The sequence below is a fragment of the Natator depressus genome, chromosome 1, assembly GCF_965152275.1.
Source record: "Natator depressus isolate rNatDep1 chromosome 1, rNatDep2.hap1, whole genome shotgun sequence".
NCBI classification, from domain to species: Eukaryota; Metazoa; Chordata; order Testudines; family Cheloniidae; genus Natator; species Natator depressus.
This window is the reverse complement of record NC_134234.1, coordinates 304,795,302-304,813,275: the sequence shown is the minus strand read 5'-3', so window position 1 is coordinate 304,813,275 and position 17,974 is coordinate 304,795,302. Positions and strand designations below refer to the sequence as shown.

General features: G+C 45.8%; 2 protein-coding genes across 2 annotated transcripts in view; one reads left to right on the top strand and one right to left on the bottom strand.

The window, feature by feature from the left end:
• Window positions 1-7,830, top strand: part of FAM3C (FAM3 metabolism regulating signaling molecule C) — a 60,402-nt gene extending 52,572 nt beyond the window's left edge. Inside the window, exon 11 of the mRNA XM_074942314.1 lies at window positions 6,695-7,830. The gene's annotated coding sequence lies outside the window, so the exon portion shown is untranslated. The remainder of the gene's footprint in view (window positions 1-6,694) is intronic.
• On the bottom strand, window positions 5,322-17,665 carry WNT16 (Wnt family member 16). Its single transcript, XM_074942312.1, has 4 exons — window positions 17,295-17,665; window positions 16,940-17,175; window positions 14,358-14,644; window positions 5,322-7,217 (listed from the first exon to the last, which is right to left on the bottom strand). The coding sequence occupies exons 1-4, from the start codon at window positions 17,663-17,665 to the stop codon at window positions 6,753-6,755; spliced, it is 1,359 nt and encodes a 452-aa protein (XP_074798413.1). The 3' UTR covers window positions 5,322-6,752.
• Window positions 17,666-17,974: the final 309 nt, after the last annotated feature.

The following is a 17,974-nucleotide window of genomic DNA, read 5'->3' as shown; positions in this document are numbered from 1 at the left end:
TGTGCCAGTATTCCCTTCTTCCACTTGATGTTTACATGCAAATAGTTATTGATTTTTAGATAGTTTGCATAAGTCTAGTTTAGTTAGAGTTGGGGGTAGTGTGTGTGTGTCTGATTCGTCACCCTGTCTTTTCCCAACTCTGGGGCCTTATGCCCAGGGTTCTGGGCTTTAAATCTTGCCTCACCTGTCCCTGGGTCTTCCGGGTGAGCGACCCTCACAACACGTGCCTCTACCGCTTAGGGTAGGCACACATCCCATCTAAGTGTGGGATTTGCCACTCCTTTCCTTCTCACGCTAGGCAAGCTCGAGAGTTCCAGCTCTGCCAACACTTCATGGAGCTAGCCTTGAGGCCCAAGATCAGATCCAGGGTCCTCTTGTTCTCCAACTCATCAGCCGGAACCACTGAGTAACATTCTGCCAGCACCAACGGAATGCCCCACCAAGCTGAAAGACTCCATTAAGAGCAAGCACGATGAGGGTAAGGAGACGCACAAGACGACTGAGAAGTCTGCTCATTATTCTTCAAAGAAGAGAGCAGCTTTTCCCCTTCTGGAGTCTTGCTGAAGCCTGGCCTTAGACAGTGTTCACCTGGAGCTCATGGTGAGATTGGGCAGGCACCAGTGGTACTAGGAACATCTGCTACTCCAAAACTGTCCTCTGAGCAATACAAAGATGATAAGGAGCACGTGCCCTGAACACCGATGGTATCACACCACAGGTCTCAGCCTCAACTATCCATCCCAAAACAAGACTCCGACAAGCTTTCCTCCAGCGAAACAGGGATACACCCTTCTAGATGGATTTGGCTACCTATTGTGATCTGGAGTCCCCAATCCTGATGGAACTGTTGTTAGTATAGGACATCAAAACAGTGTCCATCCACCACTCCCTGATTCCCAGCCCCAGCAGAGAGATGACATTCTGAAATGGTATTTTGACAAATCGTTCAATCACTGCTAACCATGTGTTCTGTCACCACCTTCAACCCCCATTCAGCAATCACCTACCCCATGTCTTTCCAGGATGGCAGACCACAACCGCTGTTTATTACATAAGCAAGCAGTGAGAAGTGGTCTACACCCTTCTGTAAGGAAGCAGTATGAACAGGGAACTGATGCATCCAACCCAACATTATCTTCTTAGCAGCACCTCTTCTGGGAGTCATGAATTCCCTGACAGACAGGCTCAGCAGGCATTTTAACAGTGACGACGAGTGGGATCTCTGTTATTTGTTGGGCCAATGAATCTTCCAACAATGAGGGTACCCATCCTGGGACCTCTTTGCCACCCAAGAAAACATGAAATGCCGAGCTTATTACACTAGCAATGGCCAGGGGCCAGACTCCAGAGGGGATGCCTTCCTACTCCTATTTTCAGAAGTATTTAACATATTTCTTTCTTCCCATTCCCCTCGTACCTTGTGTTCTCTGGAAAATACACAGTGACAGTAATTCTAAAAGCACAATAGTGGCTGTGTCAGTGTGGTTCACCATAGCCCTGCAATTGACCACCTGCAGTCATTTCCCACATTACTGACTCAGAATGGGGGACAAAACCAACCATCCCAACTTGACTTCTTTCCAGCTGACAGCTGGGTTTTGGTGGCGAACAGACTTAAAATGAACCTGTTCAAAAGCAGCACAATCCATCTTGCTTAATAGTAGAAACCCTTCTACGTGTTTTAGATGACAGGGAAAAGTGCTTCCACTTCGCATCCTTCCTCCAGAACTTCCCTATGGCCTTGATTACCTCCTCTTCCTAAAGACACCAGGACTTCCAGTCAGCTTACTGAAAGTGCATCTCGCAACTATCAGCACATTTGCATCCTCTTATAGAGAGCTACTCAGTTTTTACTCATCCCACAAAAGCATTGCTAGAACTTTTCCTCCGGTGTCTCAATCTACACCACCCTGCAATCTGAACTGAGTACTAGCAGCAATTATGCGGCCACCCTTTGAGCCCTTGGGTTCATGCTCCTTCCTGCATTTATCAACTAAACTAGCTTTTTGACAGCCATTACTTTATCTCGGAGAGTAGGTGTGCTTGGTGCCCTCAGGGCAGACCCACCTTATACTGTCTTTCATACAGACAGTGTCGTTCTGATTATATCCGACGTTTATTCCTAAGGTCCCGGCAGACTTCATCTGAATTACATGGTTCATCTGCCTATATTTTACCCAAAGTCCCACCACACTACAGACAACATGAGATTATTCTGTCTAGATGTTCTAAGGGCCCTGGCTTTCTACCTGGATTGAACAAAGCCATTTTGATAATCTCCTTGACTGCTCACTTCATTTGCCAAAAGAATGAAGGGTGAGGCCCTATCTTCTCAGAGACTCTCAAGGTGGATCTGTGGGTGCATCTTCCTCTGCTAGTAGCTCACAGCAACTCCTCCTTCACCTGGTATCAGCTCACGCAACTAGGGCACAGGCTGCCGCATCACTGCAAGGTGTCCCTCTTTCTGAAATCTGCAGAGCAGTCACTTGGAGTTCAGCAGATGGTGCATCCTTTGGTTCAGCCATCCTGCAGACTGTGGTGCCATGTACTTGCACGCACACCCCTCCTCAATAAGCACTGCCTAGGAACCACCCACAGTGAGTACGCATAGGGATCAGCACTCAAAGAAAGGAAAGTTACTTACCTTATAGTAACTGGAATTCTTCCAGATGTGTGGTCCCTGTGGGTATTCACAACCCACCTTCTTTCCCCTCTGCTTTGGATCTGCATGTGATTTGTGGTAGAGTAGGAAATGAAGGGGCAGTGGGTCCACTTCTCAGTTCGCAGTACAAGGAGGTGCAGCCCAACAGATGCTGCTGTTGAAGAATTTCTAGTCCCGAGCACACATGCACCCATTCTAAATACCTGCAGGGACCACACATCTCAAAGAACTCCAGTTACTATAAAGTAAGTCACCTTCCTTTTCCCGATAGCTGGAGTAGAAAACAGCCGCAGGATAGAGCACTGGACAGCGGCTCAGGAGACCTGGGTTCTAGTCCCAGGACTGCTACTGCCCTGCTGGACGACCTTGGGCAAGTCACTTTGCCTCTCTATGCGTCTCCATGTGTAAAATAGGATTAATGGTACCAATTTTCTTTGTAAAGCACTTTGAGATCTATAGATGAAAAGTGCTATATTTGAGCTAGGTATTTAATATTAACGGAGCCATATCTCTTAGCAAATATTGTTGCTACAGTGCTCACTGCCAGTGAGTCATTTATAACTTTTAAAAGTGTGACACAAACATCCTAGGTTGAGATTTTCAAAGAAGTCATGTAACCAACGCCTAATAAAAATCAATGGAAGCTGGACACTTGACACTTATATGCTCCTTTGAATATCTCAGTCCTAATATGTATCCTTTCTGACTGGCCCACACTGACTTTTGCTCTCTACCTACATTTTGTTCTTCCTACATATATCTGTAGTGTTCACTATGTATCCTGCAATTTAGGCAATGCACTAGAAAGTGCTGTCTCAGCACAGAGCAATTTGGCCGATAAGAGAGAGAATTTCCATAGCAAGATATTTTTTCCTTTAGTGAGAGATCTCCACTCAATAGGTAGTTTTCTCTCGCTATCACTGTCCACGGAGACTGGTAAATTACACAATTAGCATGCAAACAAAATGAGCCAAATTCATCCTGAGTGTAACTTCACTGACCTTGACAAAATTGTTCCCAGGATGAATTTAGCCCAATCATGTTTAAACTTCTCTCCCTAAAATACCAGCCCATGGTTTTTCTGAAACTGGCATAAATAATTAACATAGTTTGAGTTTAAAGAAGAGGTCATAATTATTCTTTGTTTGGAAAAAATAGACCTGTGGCATTTTTCACAGCTTTGCTACTTTTCACAAATTGCTGCTCCATGCTTACAAAAACGACAGAGTGAAGGAACGTGACTGAGAGAAGCAGCTTCTCCCATCTAAGGTACGAGAGGGAGTATCTCTTTCTACTATCCCTTCTTTAATCCAATTTAGATTTGGGGGAAATCTGTTCTTTAAGGAGAAATTATATATTCTGCCCCTCTATGGTAACATACCCCTTCAAGAGTACTGTACTGTAATCCCATATTTTATAAATTATCATACCTTGCAGTCATCATACAGGAAAAACTCCCATTATGGAATCCCTGTCACTGGTGGTGTGTAAGATACATATCCATCAGGGGCCAGCACAAAGCATATGAACCATGTATGTCACACTTTAGCCCCCAAAACAGAGTCAGGCCTTGTGCTGACTTGGCAACGGTGGTGAATTTCACCCAACTGGAATCTTTCTTGAGTGCTTCTGATGTCAGTAAATGTAGTTTGCTTCTTTAGAAAACCTCATATGTAAATCGAACAGGAAATATGAGGCGAAATCCAGCATCATCATGTACAAGAAAAATAACGTAAGTACAAAACAAATGGAAGTGTTTGTTTTGTTCTCTAGGTCTTCCTCAAACAAATGAGAGTAAAGGCTGAGATTTTCAAACCTAGCTAAGGGATCTCGACACCCAATTAAATTAGAAATTTAATTAAAGTTGATGAGAATTAGGCACCTAAACAACTTTTAAATTCTCAACTAAAATGTCTATGCTAGTTTGTTTTTAAAAATTACAGTTGATAAGATTCCATAGGTGAAATCCTAGCCTCGCTGATGTTAATGGGAGTTTTGCCGTTGACTTCAAAAGGGCCAGGATTTCACTCAGCGAATAAGTTGCAAAGCAAAATTAAGAGGAAAAGGAAAATGTATAATTCAATTGCTCATTTCAAAAATTAAATTCTCAGTGTGTCATAATAGGTGTATTTTAGCTGTAATATCTAAAAGTGCCCTGCTGGTAAGAAATAAGTCATTTATGTAATAGCTCAAATACATGTTTTTCCCCTTACACGAGCGAATAAAAGTCAGTTAAAAGCTACTGCAACAGTAACAGATCTAACCAGAAAATGTCAACCGTAATCTAATGTTAGTTCAGGGAACTTAATACACATGCCTTTAAAGCCTTTTCTATAACTTGCATAATTTAAATATTTACAAAATATAAACTTTATCTTATCAAAAATACATCTTTGTATATTTCAGCAACCAAAACCCTTTCACACACTGCTTTTAAAGCAGTATTTAACACATAATTACATACAAATAAACAATGAGCACCAGATGCATTTCATATACTACATGGATGCCTCTGCACAGTTGCTGAGCAAACACTGCATGTTCAACAATTGAGCTTTGCATCCCCATTTCTTTCAGCAGTGTGCAGGAACAAGCTATGCATGGGTAATGCCTAATCCCTGAATGGGGAAAAAATATCAGTAAATATTTTAATGGTGTGAGCCAATCTATCAAATACATTATGCATTTGATCTTGTTTTATAAGCAACACTGGCTGGGGAATGATCTATTGAAATATTCTAGCTACTGTATCTGCAAAGATATTCATGGTGGATAGGTCCATCAACGGCTATTAGTCAAGCGGGTCTGGGATGCAACTCCATGCTCTGGGGGTCCCTAAACTCTGACTGCCAGAAGCTGGGACTGGATGACGGGACAGAACATTCAATAAATTGCCCTGTTCCATTCATTCCCTTTGAAGCATTTGGTACCAGCCACTGTCAGAAGACAGGATACTGGGCTAGATGGATCATTGGTCTGATCCAGTATGACCATACTTATGTTCTTAAAGGCAGGAGAAAAACAAGTTCTGTTTTTGACATTTATTTCCCTTTATGATAAATTTCTCCTGGTTTGATCCTGCATGTGATGTGTCTAAGGATTAAGAGAACCAGAGCTAAGCCACCACCAAAACAGCTGAAGATGGTGAATTGTTAATTTTGACCCAACAGTACAGTACGCTGAGGGCAGTGGGGCTAAAGGTCTGGGTATGGGGCTGGCAAGAACACTGTGCCCCACGCATATATGAGACCTGGAGGAGCTCGCTGCAGCAGTCTGTTTCCTTCAGCTACCATTCTGTGCTACACAACTGCCCCCCTTTCACTTGTTCTAAGCGCATTTGAGTGACGGGCTTGTGAAAATACTAAAAATGGCAGCTACTGTGCACACTATTTGCATTCACTAGAATGAACTCCAGCACCAATGGCCTGGCCATGCCCCATCTCCACCCGAAATACACCCATTATCCCCACTCTCCCACGTACTCAGCTCACATTACTGAGCACCAACACATTTACACTACATGACTGCACAGTGGCTAATCAAGCACTGCATGTTCAACAGGAGAGCTTTGCACTCTCATTTCTTTCAGCAGCGTGCAGGAACAAGCCATGCATGGGTAATTCTAGTTCCTGAAAGGTTCCCATTATTAACAGATGGGAGTGAGGACTCCAGGACACCTCTCACATGTCCAGTATCCCTTCAGCCTGTGGCCATTAAAAGCCAATACCTCTTCTTGACTTTTTTCCATTGTATTTATTGACAATGTTAAGGCAATTCTTGATCATCATGTTATGGCTGTTGTTGATGAAAAGTTTAATACCCCTAACTAGCTGTGGAGTTACATATTCAAATGTGTCACCTATCCACCTGGACTTCTCAAAAGGCATGGTCTTTTTTGCTGTTACTTTATCACTTTGTGCAGGCTACTCTTTGTCTTGAGTTGCTCTTTCGGTTAGAAACCAAACCGTTTGGAATACAATACATTCCGTGAGCTCTGTTACTGAGATTGATCCTCTTGTTATCCCAACACAGGAGGAATGAGTCCTGTTCAGCAGGAAGAAGTTGCTTTGGTTTTCGGAGGCAGATTATCTCATTTGCAGGTATGAACATCAGTCATGCTCTCACACCTTCTGCAGCGTACGTAGCAGCACCAGACAAACTTGCATTCGCACCTCTCCACGTGTCTGACCACATGAGTGTTGTAACCACGGCCACAGCAGAGGAGGTTGCAACCATCTGGTCCCTCTGAAGTGCGGTTGCATTCCCTTCCCTGTGTTCCAGGAATCCCGAGTCTGCGATCCTCTACGCAGTAGTTGGGCGACTTGTTTATGTAGAGAAGATCTTCCTTGCGGATTGGTATTTTCCGTTGGGTTTTTTCTTTCCTGCGTAGCTTTTTCTTCAGTCTGTCTGATATCTGTATACTGTTTTCATATCTATCTTTTAAATACTGGCCAATCTTTTCAAATGAAGACATAGTTTTCCAACAAGTTTTTACAGCACAGGACCCAGAAACTCCATGACAACGGCAATCCACTGACAACAGCTTTGCTACAGCCTGAAAACAAATCAAGACCAATATTCAGACTTTAATTCCACCATATTCCCTCATTCATTAAAAATACTGCTCATTCGCTGGTAATCCATAGGTCTCCAAGCATTTTACTGATGGGGAAATAAGGCCACAGCAGGGACAAAGTTTTAGTGACTACTCGCTCTGGGTACCTAGCTGGAGACACACACACAGCCTGACTTTTTCAAGGTGCTGAACAGCTGCAGCTCATCTTAGCAAGACAAAATAAGTTGTAAGTTTCCATTATTACTCCTTCAAAATTGGCATTTATGCCTTTTTTTCATTCTGAAGGATTCAACGTTTCCCCCAAACTACATATACTTAATCATTCCACCCATCGCTGAAATGCATCCACCTCTTGAGTGGAACATAGCAATGATGTTTAACAGTGCACAGTTTGGGAATGAGAATGGATTTAGCGGAGGACATTTAGATCTAGGGGCTTAGGTGAAGTCCCAGGTGGCTGTCACACGGACAGGATCAGGCTCTCCTGTTGTAGGTAGGTAGGGTAGGTATTAAGTTAGGTTTGCCATTAACGTCTTGTTTTCAATGCATTTTTTCACTGCACACAAATACTAGCTAACATGCTTTGATAATGTAACTTATCCACGTTTTTTATAACTGCAGTATTTTAGAAATATTAGTAGAGTTAATACTTTCCTGTTTGAAGTGTTTCTGTTGGGTGGAATAAATTTTAAATCCTTTTCAGATATAAGTCGACTTAATAAAAACTGTCTGCAGGGCAAAGGGTGTCTGCAGCCTTAATTAGGCTTCTGCAGCGCACACAAGAATCTAGGCAGAGCTTATATTGGAGCGAGCCTTGAAAAACTGTAGACTGTAAACAAAGCACTAACTTCCTACAGCTGGGACTGCAGCTCAGATCTTTAGCAGACTGAGCGTAATGGCTTCCCCTTCAATCTCTCATGGATGGTCATATGTAGAAGTAAACAACGAGGTGTGTCTATTGGTACACATGACACAGCTCTGGAAAAGTTTAAAAAACTATCAAATACACAGACTTAGCAAAATGATGAAGCCAATTTTTTTTTTAACGTCTCCATTATTAACACTCCATATGGATTCATTGGTAATTGTGTGGAAAAGTCCATATTATAGTTGTCTGTAGTGTATCTAACTTGTCCCTGTCCTACACTCCCACAACACGTATATATTTTAATCACAAAACAATTTATTGATGACATTGTTTTGAAGCAGCAGTAGCTGGAGAGTGTTAAAAAAGGCTGATTTTTAAGACTTAATAATGGAGCTACAAGCTTCTCTTTAAACTCTTTATACAGCAAAGTAGATACATTCTTTAAGTTATTAGTGCAGAAAGGTTAAGGGGCATTTACTCTGATTCATAACAACTGAGTGTAAAAGGGACCTTGGGGTAAGCCTACAGCAGACTAATAAGGCAATAGAGTTTGGTGTGTTTTCCAGTTTGAGTATCTTTACCACCATACGAAGATCTTAGGAGATCTTAGAAGATCTGTACAGGAACACACACTTCCACATAAACTACGGAGCAAATTCTTCAACATCCCCAGGAAAAAAACTTGTCCTCTGTTTACTCAAATCCCTCCCAAAGACCCACTGCCCACATACACTCGTCCATGTCCATCACATGCCTTCCCCACCCTAGCATTTATAAAAGGGGAGGAAAGAAAGGGCGGGGGAGGGGGAGAGGAAAAATACCAATTTAACACCTTCCTCTGGGTTTCACAACAACTCTTACTTTATCCTGCAGACTGATCAGAGCCACTGTAGCCCTGCCCTCATGCAGAGCCCCAGTGACATCAGGGGGACTGCTCCATCCACAAAGGGCAGATTTAAGAGTCAGGGTCTTAGGCTGCAAACTCCAAGGGCCCAGGATTATCTTTATTTGTGTGTTGACTGGCACCAACCCCACCCCTCCTCCACACACCAAAGTTTAACAAAGGAGTAGTTGTTATAATTTGGTGCAGAGGAAGTGATTTCTCCCTGCCTTAAGTTTTAACATGATGGTAAATTTGGAACAAAAAATGAACACATTTCTATCAGCGTGGCTGAAGCTCTGGACCCCGCCCTGACTAGGTCCCATTGACTTCAGTGGGAGTTCAGGGCTTTCAGCACGTTGCCAGATTGAGCCCAGAGTGATACTGAGGGCTGTGCTGGCAACGTGCCTGGATTGTCAAGGTCACATCTAATTATGTATAACTCTACAAACATTATTAAAAATACACGAGCATATTTGCTTGGACTTGTACCTTCCTTGGTGCATGAACAGAAATTGCTTGTTGCTCGAGGTCGCTGGTAAGTCAAACAAGTGAGGCATTCACAGAGCCATTAAAGGGGAATAGCAGGCATGTGCCCTGACCTGTTAGAACCATTAGTCAATGCAGATGGAACCTAGTGAACTGGGAAGGAGATGAAGGCAACATTTCTAGACCCTGTGGGCAATGTTCCCTCTAATTTTTGACAGGCCGTGTGTGCAAAAAATTTCTGTGCAAATTGTTGTGCTTCTGTGCAAATTTTTGTGCACACGGTGTTTCGCCATGTGCGCTGGGTTTAGGATCTGCGTGCGCACGCAGACACGCACAGCTTACAGGGAACAGTGCCTGTGGGCCATATCTGGAGCTGGAGGCTGCTATGTCCGGATGGGCAGCAGGCAATAGGAACACCCAAACTGCTCCTCTGCAAGAATGGGGGATAGGACCTATGCCCAGACCACCCTTGGGCATTCCCAATTTACAACAGTCTTCCAGTAACACTCTGATTCACCACTGCAATTACGACAGATACTTGTGTTCTCTTCCTCACTACTTATTTGTATAGTCATAATCCTGTGTTTGTATCTTCAGAATCAGTTGATAAGGAAATGATTGGATAGTCACAGCTTTGGCATTAAGACTTCACTATGATCAAGGCAGAGGAGAAGCTAGGCTCTGAGAGGAGAGGGCCATTGTTACAATGTAAATAACCTGAGAAGCTAACAAAAATGACAAAAACAGAAACCATACAGAGAATGTAAACAATAAGCCTGTTTTACAAAGAGATGCTATTTCAAAGTATTATCCTAGTTACCATTATTAGTTATAAGTATTATGATAAAATGTAGCATCCCCAAGTAGACTGAAACCATATTGTGCTAGGCGCTGTACAAACATATGCCCTGATGTTGCAAATAATTTCACAAACTTCACTTTCCACACATGAATAGCCCCATTGAAGTTAGTGGGGCTACTCTTGTGTGTAAAATTAAGCATGTGTGTGTTTGGAGGATTGGGGCTACGTAAATGAAAAAGGGCAAAGGCACTCTCACCTCTAGTCTGGTCTATGACTATCTAAGTGTTTCTGATCACCTCTCCCCATGGTACTTCATGATGTGGGATGCACCTTCCTTATTAAAGTGTGGTTCTGCTCTAAAAGGTGACTGCAAGGATAGCATTGTGAGGTTGTGTATTCATATTCTGACTGCAACAACAGATTGCCATGGAACAAGCTTCTATGCATGAGGCCAAACTTTGGTGCCTAATAGTAAGCATCTAAATGAAAGCAGACCAGATTGTGTCAGGATGCTGGAAACGATAGTCTACTGTTTCTGCATAAGCTGAGGGCATTTCAAAGTACAATATGTTCTGGACCACTACAGCTAGAACCTCATGCGATATGGGCACTGTCACATGCACTGCAGTGCTTTTATGGGTTATGTATGCAGGTGTGTATACGGAGACGTGAGGTGAATTTAGTGTTTGTGAAAGGTGCTACACTGGTGGCTGAATCCTCTGTTTGGACCATACACGCTGGTCTATAAGCAGCAGCCCCATTTGGAGCAATGACAGGGCAGAGTAAGTACTTCAGTCCACACCCACTCAATCCACTCTGCCGATGCGGTCACGAAGAGTGCCAACAGGGATTGTGGTTTTGATGACAGTTACCTGGACCTTGATGAGACCATCATCTCATTTCACACAGGCAAACTGAGCAGATGACATTTCATTCAGTATCATACCAATAACCAATTCCAAATGGCTCCATTAGCCATCCTCTGAGCCATCCTGTCCCCTAATCATTATCTAATATGTTTGGAGCTAAGAAGTACAATACACCTGTGAGTTCCTCTATCTGTCAATAAAATATTCTGATGGGTCAGTTAGTATATTCCTTTATGGGACATGGAACCCGGTGAGTTCAGACTCTCAGTTTTAGCCTGATCATTCCCTCAGGGAGGAGGGGTTTGCACCCACCCCCAAGAGAAAGGTGTGAGGTTCCTTCCTCTGAGACCCACCAGAGACCAAGAAAATCCATATGGAAGCTGCATGCTGCCACATCTCCCTTCCCCAGCACCACAGCTCCTGTAGGAGCAGTGTTCTCATAATGGTCCTGACCAGGGCCGGTGCAAGGAGGTTTCATGCCCTAGGCGAAACTTCTACCTTACGCCACCCCGCAGCAGCTCCCCGCCGCCGCCCCCTTGCCTTGGCCCGGGGAGCCCCCCCCCCGCACCAGCTCCCCGCCGCCCCCTCCCCTCGGCCCGGGCAGACCCCCTGCAGCAGCTCCCCACCACCCCCTCCCTCGGCCCGGGGAGCCGCGTGCAGCAGCTCACCTCTGCTCCGCCTCCTCCCCGAGCACGCCGCCGCTTCTCCCGCCTCCCAGGCTTGCGGCGCCAACCAGCTGTTCGGCACGCAAGCCTGGGAGGGAGAGAATCAGAGCAGGGCGGTGCTCAGGTGAGGAGGCGGAGGAGAAGTCGGCTGGGGCAGGGAGCGGTTCCCCTGTGCGCCGCCCCCCTGTTACTTGCTGCAGGCGGCCCTCCCCGCGCCCCACTGCCCCAGCTCACCTCTGCTCCACCGCCACCCCCAACCACTTGGCGCCCTGCGCAACCGCCTAGTGGTTGCACCAGCCCTGGTCCTGACTGCTGCTGCCTCCAACTTCATCTTAGTAAGAGGGGTACAGTGTATGTTCATTATGAAAGGGTCAGAATTAACATACACTTGGAATTTTCATGGAACCAGGGAGTAGACACCTGAGACTAACCCCTCCTGTCACCAGCTCACTTGTACCCACTTATTTTCAAGAAGCATCTAGGGAGACGTTTCTACAGTGCTTGGAGAAACAGGGGTTGCATACGACAGAGTCCACCCCACCCAGGTCGAGTCCTTTTTCTTCTTTCTACTTGTGGAACCAGAAGGGAATGTTTGGCCCCCTTGACAATCACAAGTCTATTCACCTATCACAACACCTGTTAGGTAAGGTAGAATTATTTCCTCCCATTTACAGAAGGGCAGCTGAGACATAGTGAAGCTAAGGCCCGCAGCCTCAAAAGTATTTAGATGCCCAACTCCCTTAATACCTTTGAGGATCTGGGCCTAAATGACTTGCCACAGGACCTCTGTGACAGAACAGGGAATTGAACCTTGATCTTCCAAGTCTCAGACTAGTAAACACCGGACCACTCTTCCTTTCTGATCTTCCGATCCTTCCTACTTTCTAAGTTACATGTCCTAGAGCAAACTAGGATATCAAAGCTTAAGCATAGGGTTCGGAGTGGAGATGGAACAGGAACTGGAGTATTCTACACATACCAAAGCCAGTACCAGTTATTCCAAATGAATGGTGTCACATCACTCCCTGGAAGACTATTCTTGCAATGACATGGCATCAGAAACATGATGGTATTTATTATGCAAGGTCACAGGATAGCACAATATCTTGCAAAACCTCCTTCTTGTAGGCCCCAGAACACCAGTTTAAATTCTTTCCAACGTCTATTTAAGGATTTTGAAATTAGGACAATCAAGAGAATTTATGCTGCTATTTTACTCACTAATACCATAGTTAGAGTAAAATCCTAACTGCAAATAATGAGGGCTGCTTTTGCTTTCACTTTGCATAAAGGCTGCAATATTTGCTTTACCCTACAGCTCACAGCTAAGTTGAAAAATATTTACTGTATGGAAATTACACAGAATAGTCTGCATACTTTCTCCAAGGGTATTTAACAACAATTCCAGCTCTTCTGCAAAAACAGTGTGGCTAAAGATCATTAACTGCTTCAAGCTTGCTATGGATGAAATTTCTTTAATACAAAAACCAGTGCTGCGCTGTAGAAAAATGCAGCATATACTAAGGTGTGTGCACCCAATGATTTCTACAGTGCTCTTTTCTGTGCTGTACTGCAGAGTTCTGTATTACAAAATGCCTGCAATCCTGTAAGGTCCTAAATTCCTAGATTCTCATTGGGGCAGATTCTGCCATCCTCATTCACACAAAGTGGTACCTTACGCTGCAAATCAGTCCATTGATTTCAACTACCCTGGGATTATCTACACTACAGCCACACAGCTATAGCTATGCTGCTATAGCATAGATGCTGCCTACATCGATGGAAATGGTCAAGACAAGGGGCTACCTCAATCTAACTGTGGTGGTCAACACTAACATTTTTTATTTAATTTTTAAGTGTAGGTAGAGCTCAGAGAGGGATAGGCAAGCGCCTGATCATTGCAGACAGCAGGCCCTAATCCTGATCCTGCTGAAGTCAATGGGAGATTTGCAACTGATTTCAAAGCTTATGCTGACTTCCCTGAGAGTTGTGGGTGCTCAGCTTCTTTCAGGAAAAGACGGTATATAGACTGTCTAAAAATGCTTATTCATGGGTGTATTTAACAGCATGTAATACACTGTGGGCAACAAAGTAAAGAGCAATTTTTAAAAAAATAGACTATACGCGCTAAGAAACCTGATGTCCACTGTGTCAACTCACAGAAAGGTTCCAAAAAAAAAAAAAAAAAAAAGGCAGCCCACTGTATATAACTGAAAGGAAATAAAACCACAAGCATTATTCTGAGAAGTGTGTGGTTAAATTTTACTAAAGGAGGGGCATGAAAGGTAAAAGTCTCTACTGCATTCCACCTCTGACTCAAAATTATTTTGTGGTTTTTATTTTTTAACTATAAAGTGAGTGAGATAGATGATAGCCTGGATTTTTAGCCTCACTTTTGAAATTCTTTCCTCTGAAGATTTTAGTTTGGCTCTTGCCATGGGCCCAATCCTTACTTGCAGCCAGAATCAGGCCTCTTTGCATTAATGCCACTTTGGGCAGTTAAATCTAACGAGCATTTGGTTCGATTTCTAACTTCTAATGCATACCTGCCTTCCAGCCTCGTTATTGTGCAGGTTCATTGAGATCAGTCCGTTCCCGTCTTTTCCAGTTATATTCTTAATAGGCCCATCTAAGAACTTTCTGCTAAACCACATTCCATAATGGATGTCATCAGAGCAGCCACCCCAGTGCCAGCCTTCAGTGGCTGAGCCACCGTTTTGCAGGTTTGTATCACAGGAGCACTCAGTCATATTTCCTGCACTGCATGATCGAGTCACTGCATGTACAAGGCCTGCTGCCGTCACTGCATATATAAAGGCTGTTTCCTTGGTGCCTAAAAAGAATGCATTGAAATGTTATTTTAGAGATTAACCACATCTGACCACTATTAATTTTCACAAATGAATCTTGGAAGTCAATCCCCAGTAGCTATTATTCAAGGGGAATAATTAGAGATCTCTACAGTCATTATTTACACCATATCCCACTGATGCCAGTGAGCCTGATTCATGGAGTTACACAGGTGTAATGGAACTGAGACTCCAACCTAACAAGACTTCACAGATGCGGAAGGACTACTCACATACATTTGATTTTTTTCAGGACTGTTCCCTTAATTATGCTGCTTCATTCTGAGCATGTGTCATTTTGTTCGCCACTTTCAGAAGTGGATTTTGGGTTTTTTGGCATCAGAAAATTTTGACCAAATTTCAAAAATCCATTTCAGTTGAAAACTTCTGACCAGCCCTGCTGCTTTCCACCATTAATACTGATTTGAATAAGGAGAAAATGGTTCAGATCATGGGGTGACCCGAAGCTCACCTGTGCACACCCAGGATCAGAGTAAGAAGAAAAGGAGTACTTGTGGCACCTTAGAGACTAACCAATTTATTTGAGCATAAGCTTTCGTGAGCTACAGCTCACTTCATCACTTCATCAAGATCATAGTGTTGCCTTTGTACAGGGCCAGATCCCACTGTATACCACTTTTAAGAACCTCAGGGCTGTTCTAATTTACAAAGGGTGCAACAATCACAAGAAGCTGAAACCACAGCCAGGGATCAGAGTGGCACAAGGGTGTTTTGGCCATACCCCCTTTTCTCTGGTAGGCTGGCATTAAGAAGGGGAAGTGGCATAAAGCCCCAGTGCTATCTTTATGCCACCAATGGATGATATTTGCCCTGGGATGACTCTTCCCATGCTGGTTAAGCCAGCTTTAGAGCCAAATTCTGCTGGAGGCGTGGCATAAAGCGAATGCCCCAGAGAATCTGGCCTGATATCTTTAAAGGCTCTGGTAAGGTTAGAACACAATTAAGGCCATTTAAAACATCCTGCCATCAGTTGAAGAACTACTATTTTCTCCACTGTTATAAAAGAGAGTTTTAGTTATTCCATACTGCTCACTGAAAAGGAACTTCATTTCTACTAGAGTGTTTTGATGGCACCAAAACAACTTTTCCCTTAATAAACACCAACGAGACTATTCACACTAGTAAAGACACTTGTGTGTAAGTATCTGCAGGGTCAGTCCCTCAGTTTGGGCCCAACTGATGTCCACAGGAGTATTCACATGAATAATGTTATTCACATTGGTAACTGCAAGGATGGCCCTTTCTGAATTTACATTACTTTGTATTGCTTATTTTTAGTTATTTATTTTTGTGGTTTATTTCACAAGTGATAGCATTTAGCGACCATTACATAGGAACAAAATACAATCTTAAACTACTGAATAAGGACCTGATTGTGCACTCTTCATTCAGGCAAGTAGCGTGGGATTGAACCCAAATCCTGCGAACACTGACATGGATGAGTAACCTTCTGCACAGGACTTCAGTGGGAATACTCATGTGAGTAAACTGAACCATGTGCAAAAGTGTTTGGGAGCAATGACACTACTCCTCTGTATGTGTGTGCGATCCGTGCCTTGGTCATAACTTATTAACAGTATCTAAAGCCATAAACATTTGACATAAAATAATTATATTAAAAGAGAATGTGTTCTAGTGAAACACATTTGAAAATAATTGTGTTTCATTGTTAAGTTGGGCCCAGACCCTACAACCTGCTCCACTATAGATGCCAAGTCAGCAAGGCTCCCGGAGAGCACGGAGAGAGCTTCTTGCAGGATCTGATGCTTTCATCTAATACAGACAAATTTACCCCTAGTTTAAGGCTTGATTCAGCCAATTCCCATTGACTACTCCCATACTTAAAGCCAGCCAGTATCTGAAGAGCAGCTGATGGAGGGGACGCACGGGGGCCGCTGGGCACGGCCGTCCCCGGGATTCCCCCCTCCCGGCCCCTCTGCCCTCCACAAGCGAGGACAGGTCGCGGGGGAGCCGAGCCTTTGCTCTCCCTGCAACGTTCACACACCCCCAGCCTCTGGCTCGTCCCAGCCCGGCGCCCCCAGTCTGGCCCCGGCACATGGGCGGATCGCGCCCTCCCGGGGGACGGGGAGCCCCGCTGCGCTCCAAGTGGGGCGACCGCTGGTCGGCGGCCAAGGCTTGGCAGGCACCAGCGCCTTTGCCCCTCCCGGCTGGAGGGCACCCGGGGGCGCTCAGCGGGCTCACCCCCCTCCCCGCCCCCCAGCAGCTGGGCGCTCTCCCCCCAGCCCCCGCAGACTCACCGCTGCTCAGCTCGGCGCCGAAGACGGAGAAGTCGGAGTCGGGGGGCAGGAGGAGGCAGTTCCACCGCTCGTGCCTGAACTGGCTCCGGCACTCCTGGATGCCCAGCCGCGCGCCCTCGCGGATGCTGGGCAGCAGGTGGGGCTTCCTCTTGCACAGCTCCTTCTGGCGGCCGCTCAGCGGCAGCCCGGCGCAGCCCAGCTTCTCCGGGACCCCGAAGGAGGCGATGCCCAGCCACCTGCGGAACCAGCCCGGGAGTGAGAGCCAGGCAGCCGGAGTCTTTCGGCCACAGAAATGCCCCCTCCCCCGGCCGTCCCGCCAGCCCCATCGCTGCCCGCCCGCCCGCCCCAGACTCACATCCAGTTCCCGTGGGCGCAGCAGGGCCAGAGCGCTAGCAGCAGCGCTGCCCACCGCACGCACAGGCGAGGCAAGCCACAGCCAGCCCTCCCCATGGAGGCAGCCCGCCGTCCCTGCCCCGCGCTGCCTGGGCCAGCAGGTGACAAGCCCCCGCGGCAGCTTCCCCTTATTCTGCCTCTTCCTTTGCTCCGCGCCCGGAGAGAGCAGCCTGCGGGCAGCCGCGGGAGCCCAGGGCTGGGCAGAGGTCCCCTCGCTTCAACGTGAGCAGGTTCCTCTTGGACTTCTCCATGCCCAGCCTTCTCGGCCCCTCCAGCCGCGCCTGGCCGCCCATTGGCCCCCGGCAGCTCATGAATATTAGAGAGAGCGCCCATTGGTCCGGAGAGCTCGCGGGGCAAGGGCTGGCCCGCTAGGGGGCGCTGCCGCGCAGCACACCCGGTGTGAAACAGGCTCCGGGGGAGCGGCAGGGTTCACTCAGGGAGAGGTGCGCGCCGTCTGTGTGCGGGTCCCGGCCCCGTGCTCGGGGAGAAAGCAAAGGGGCCCGGCTGCGCGACAGGTGGCCGCAGAGCGCCCAGCCCCGTAGAATGGACTGCGCTGGTTGCGCTTGCCTTCCTCTGGGGGGCTGGCTGGTGAGGTTGTTCCCCTTTGATGGGGGCTTCTAATGCCACCAGCGCGTGTGAAAA

Bases quoted from the DNA above. Each gene is read 5' to 3' on its own strand.
- WNT16 (XM_074942312.1), bottom strand. From the start codon at position 17,665: ATGGGCGCTCTCTCTAATATTCATGAGCTGCCGGGGGCCAATGGGCGG. The intron at 17,176-17,294 runs GTGAGTCTGGGG...CTGGTTCCGCAG, and splicing joins TGCGCCCACGGGAACTGGAT to GTGGCTGGGCATCGCCTCCT. The intron at 7,218-14,357 runs GTATGCATTAGA...ATTTGTTTTCAG, and splicing joins ATAACGAGGCTGGAAGGCAG to GCTGTAGCAAAGCTGTTGTC.